At 33.6% G+C, this 5,000-nt stretch overlaps 1 protein-coding gene across 1 annotated transcript in view; it reads right to left on the bottom strand.

The window, feature by feature from the left end:
* Positions 1 to 5,000, bottom strand: part of LOC115221527 (calponin-2-like) — a 56,220-nt gene that overhangs the window by 8,219 nt on the left and 43,001 nt on the right. Inside the window, 2 exon segments of the mRNA XM_029791729.2 lie at positions 1,637 to 1,739; positions 4,606 to 4,736. Of these exon segments, the coding sequence (XP_029647589.1) occupies positions 1,637 to 1,739; positions 4,606 to 4,736 (234 nt within the window).

The raw sequence follows: 5,000 nt of genomic DNA, 5'->3' as shown, positions 1-5,000 counted from the left end.
TATCTATCTATCTATCTATCTGTCTGTCTGTCTGTCTGTCTGTCTGTCTATCTATCTGTCTGTCATCTAGTCTATCTCTATCTATCTATCTATCTATCTATCTATCTATCTAGCTATCACATATACAACACACAACAGAACTATATATATATATATATATATATAATATATATTATATTAAATTAGAGATAAAACACTGTTAGGCAAATCAAACAGTGAAAAACATTAGCCAATACATAAAATTAATTTAAAAATATAAAAGTTAAAAATAAAAAATTATTTAAATAATTTAATTTATAAATTTTATATATATATACAAATATATATATATATATGTATGTATATTTTTAATTTATATATTATTTTATTAATTAATTAATTAATTAATTAATTAATTAATTTTTTTTATATCAAAAGTATTAAAAGTTTAATAAAAGATAAAGAGTAAAACACTACGATCGTTTCATGGCTGTACCAATTCGAATAACAATAATTTAAATTCAATTAATAATTCGAGTTATGGTTACAGTCAATCTTCAGGTTAATTGAAATATTTTAAAAATAATCAGAAATATTTAAACAATATTTTTAAGATATAAAAATATAATAATTTTACTTATAATAAACTAGAAACTTAAAACTTAACAATTATGATTATATCAAAATCGATTATAATGTTAAATATTAATTTTAATTTATAAGGTAGGAAACCCACCAATAATCTAATATCGGTAATAGTCTATATCTAATTACATAAATATTCCAAAAAAAAATGACTATTATAAATAAATTATCAATGAAAATATATAAATGTATATAAATATTATAATTAAGATCTAAAATAATCTCTATAAATAAATATATATGCACATATAATAAAAAACTTAATAAATTAATTTTTCATATTTAAAGATGAAATAGCTAATTTCAAAAATACAAACAAACAAACTTAAACGAACTTTCGGAAATCTTATTTAAAATACTTATAGAAATAATCAATTCGTAGTTATATAGTATCGAATAAATACTATAAATACTATAAATATAATTATCAATGGGAATAACTAGCGAATATCAATTTAAAGAGACAATAACTAAGTTATGCTATTAAGTTAGACAAGGCCTGGACCAATCTTTAGTCGAAACATATCTAAGTATATCAAAGTTTATCTAATTTTAATTATAAGAAATTTAAAACTACAATTAATACTATTAATACATGTATATACAAAAGTCTAACTTTAGACATCTCGTATACTTGCTATCGAACAACAAATCTATCGCTAAGTAATATCTTACGAATAAACTTAAATTTAATATCTAATAATATAGAAAATTACGATAATTAGATCATTACATAAACAACGATATTTACATAAGGAAAATATTATTACACCAAAGACTTATAAAATATTATAATTTACAATTCAAAGATCTTAAATATAAATAAATACTTATCTTAGCGAGGTTATTTTCACATACCCATACATACACATACATACATATAAATATATCTAAATGTATATGTATACACACATACACACACTTACACACACATATTTATACAAATGTCACTCTATGTATGTGCATACGAAAATCCAAACAACCAACCAGACAAATAAATGTCTATACTAACCTGTTTGAAAGGTGTAGCGGATGCATTTGTCTTGAGGGTACAAGTCTTTGCATCTGGTGGAAGATGATCATCTGGGGTACCGCCAATAACTTTTTCTGCCAGTCTGAAAATGAGTAGAAATTATTTAGAATTTTATTACTCTTTACTCTTTTACTCTTTTACTTGTTTCAGTCATTTGACTGCGGCCATGCTGGAGCACCGCCTTTAGTCGATCAAATCGACCCCGGAACTTATTCTTTGTAAGCCCAGTACTTATTCTATCGGTCTCTTTTGCCGAACCGCTAAGTGGCGGGGACGTAGACACACCAGCATCGGTTTGTCAAGCAATGCTAGGGGGACAAACACAGACACACAAACATATACACACACACTTATAATATATCTATACATATAACGACGGCTTCTTTCAGTTTCCGTCTACCAAATCACACTCACAAGGCATTGGTCGGCCCGGGGCTATAGCAGAAGACACTTGCCAAGATGCCACGCAGTGGGACTGAACCCGGAACCATGTGGTTGGTAAACAAGCTACTTACCACACAGCCACTCCTAAGCAAAGGAATATAAAATAAAATAGACAAAAAGGTCACGCAATTAACATTACACTCGTAAAGAAAAGAAAAGTCCCTGAGAGTTAATGAAAAAAAATATGTCAAGAAAGGGAATTCTATATAACTTTATCGATAGTCATGTTAGAGTTACTTCCCTTCTGCTAACGTTAGCTAAGTGAGTTAAGTCCAAACGCGCGACGATGTTATAGCGAAAATTCAGCTCAACCGTAACGAGGCAAATTTAGGACGAAAATCCTTCCGAAACAGAGTACGGATCTTTTCGGTTTGAGCGGCAGTTTTTTAAAAATAATTTCCACGTGACTAAACACTTTGAAACTTCGTATACTGGTAGAATGTGTTTATAAAACATCTTTGTCTCTTGGCTTTATTGAGAAAATTCTATAGTTTGTAAGATATTTGTTGTTTTTTTTTCTTCAATTTCTGCAGTTTCAAACAATCAATGACGTCTATTGAGGTGAAAACATTCTGTGCCATATGAAAATGGTCCCTCGTTTAAGAAACAGATTGGGTTTATTTACATTTGTGAAGAAAAAAAGATACCCTTCCTCCCACCCCTAACCCTAACTAACCCTAACTAACCCTAAGTAACCCTAACTAACCCTAACTCTAACCCTAACCCGAAAATAGATTGAAATGCAATAGATCGATACTAGGGTCATAATTAAATGAATGATCAATATATATTGATCATTCATTTTTATACTTTTTGAGATCTAGTTATATGTTTTATAAAAATATATATTTGTTATTTATGTTATAGTTTATGTCTATCACTGTTTGAGTTGAATAATAGTGTTTTATTTTCTAATTTCTAATATATATATATATATTATATATATATATAACGGGAAAGTTTACGAATAAACAAAAGACGAAGGCAGGTGAGTACAAACAAACAAATATATTAGTATGGCGCTCAGGAATAGAAATAGGACAAGTCTTTTATATATATATTATATATATATATATATTATATATATATATATTATATTATATATATATATGCATGTAGTATGTACTATATAAACTGACAGAAATCCACCCAGAGCTGGAGTGGATCTTGTTATTAAAGCCATCTGGTGTAAGCAACAACATATTTCAGTATTATTGGACCTTATCAGCGAGCATATTCTACTTGGTAGTATAAGAATGATCAACACACACACACACACACACACACACACCACACACGCGCACACACCACGCACACGCGCACACCACACGCACACACATGCACACACGCACGCACACACACATTCAAGAGTAAAGGAATGTAGTAGAAAGAAGTCCTGGCTGCATACGTTTCATAGCGAGCGGATCCTCGGAAGTAGTAAATATCCAAGCGAGTTGTCTACCGATGGCTTCTCTTCTAAAGGTCATCTTGATTATATCACGTTTTAACGTTTCGTTAGGAGGCCCTTGTTTTACGCACGGAGAATTCAAGCGAGTGTGTGTGTGTGTGTGTGTGTGTGTGTGTGTGTATGTGTGTGTATGTGTGTGCGTGCGTGCGTGTGTCCGTTCGCGCGCGCGTGTGTGCGTTTATGCACTGGCACCGCTTATTGGTACAGGTATGGTTGTGTGGTTCAGGCAGCGAGCTGGCAGAACCGTTAGCACGCCGGACGAAATGCTTAGCGGTATTTCGTCTGCTGTTACGTTCTCAGTTCAAATTCCACCGAGGTCGACTTTGCCTTTCATCCTTTCGGGGTCGATAAATTAAGTACCAGTTACGCACTGGGGTCGATGTAATTGACTTAATACCTATGTCTGTCCTTGTTTGTCCCCTCTATGTTTAGCCCCTTGTGGGCAGTAAAGAAATATATGGTTGTGTGGTTCTTAACCACGCAACTATGATTTCAGGTTCAGTTCCACTGTGCAGCACCTTGGGCAAGTGCCTTCACAAGGGCCTTGAGAATTTGGTAGACGATGACTGTGTAGAAGATTGTAACACACCCACATATATATGCATGCGCTCGCGCAAGTATCTTTGTGATCTTGTTTGTTCACCTTATTACCTCTTTACAACCGGTGTTGGTATGTTCATGTCCCCGTAACTCACCGGTTCGGCCTAAGAAACCAATAGAATGAGTACCGAGACTTACAGAAAAATTAAATAAATAAGTACCATAGGTGCAGGAGTGGCTGTGTGGTAAGTAGCTTGCTTACCGACCACATGGTTCCGAGTTCAGTCCCACTGCGTGGCACCTTAGGCAAGTGTCTTTTACTATAGCCTCGGGCCGACCAAAGCCTTGTGAGTGAAACAAGTAAAAGAATAAAAGAGTGAAAGAGAGTAAATTTGTTCGACAAACCATTGAAAGGGATGCCCCAGCATGGCGCGGTCAGACCACTCATGAGTGCACGTGTAGTGTATGTTGATGACTGAAAATTAATATTACTTACTTGACGAGGGTAACGCCACTTTTAAGCTGTTTTTCGACTTCATATGGGCCGCCTCCAATATCCTCATCCACCAGCTGTTTAACCCAATCCCGAACCTCTTGTTCGGCACTGGTATCGTATTTTGAGAGCACCTGAAATCATAAGAAATAAAGTGATTGTTAGATATTTTTTCTGACTTCGGTTACGTTTGTTTGTAATGAATTGCGCACACATAGACAATCGATACAGACCAAAAACAAATTTTTAGTTGAGAGAGGCCTGTAGCATACCCTTAGTGAAATTCATCCCCTCTCTCTGACATATATAACATAAATACGGACGTAGCAGATAACAGCTAACCTTCGGCCGATTGGGCCCTGTTATTTCCACTACTCTGATTGGATGGTATCGGTGCG

The sequence above is a fragment of the Octopus sinensis genome, linkage group LG18 (genome assembly GCF_006345805.1).
Source record: "Octopus sinensis linkage group LG18, ASM634580v1, whole genome shotgun sequence".
In the NCBI taxonomy this organism is placed as follows: domain Eukaryota; kingdom Metazoa; phylum Mollusca; class Cephalopoda; order Octopoda; family Octopodidae; genus Octopus; species Octopus sinensis.
The sequence above is the reverse complement of the archived record's forward strand: the minus strand, read 5'-3'. Positions and strand labels throughout refer to the sequence as shown.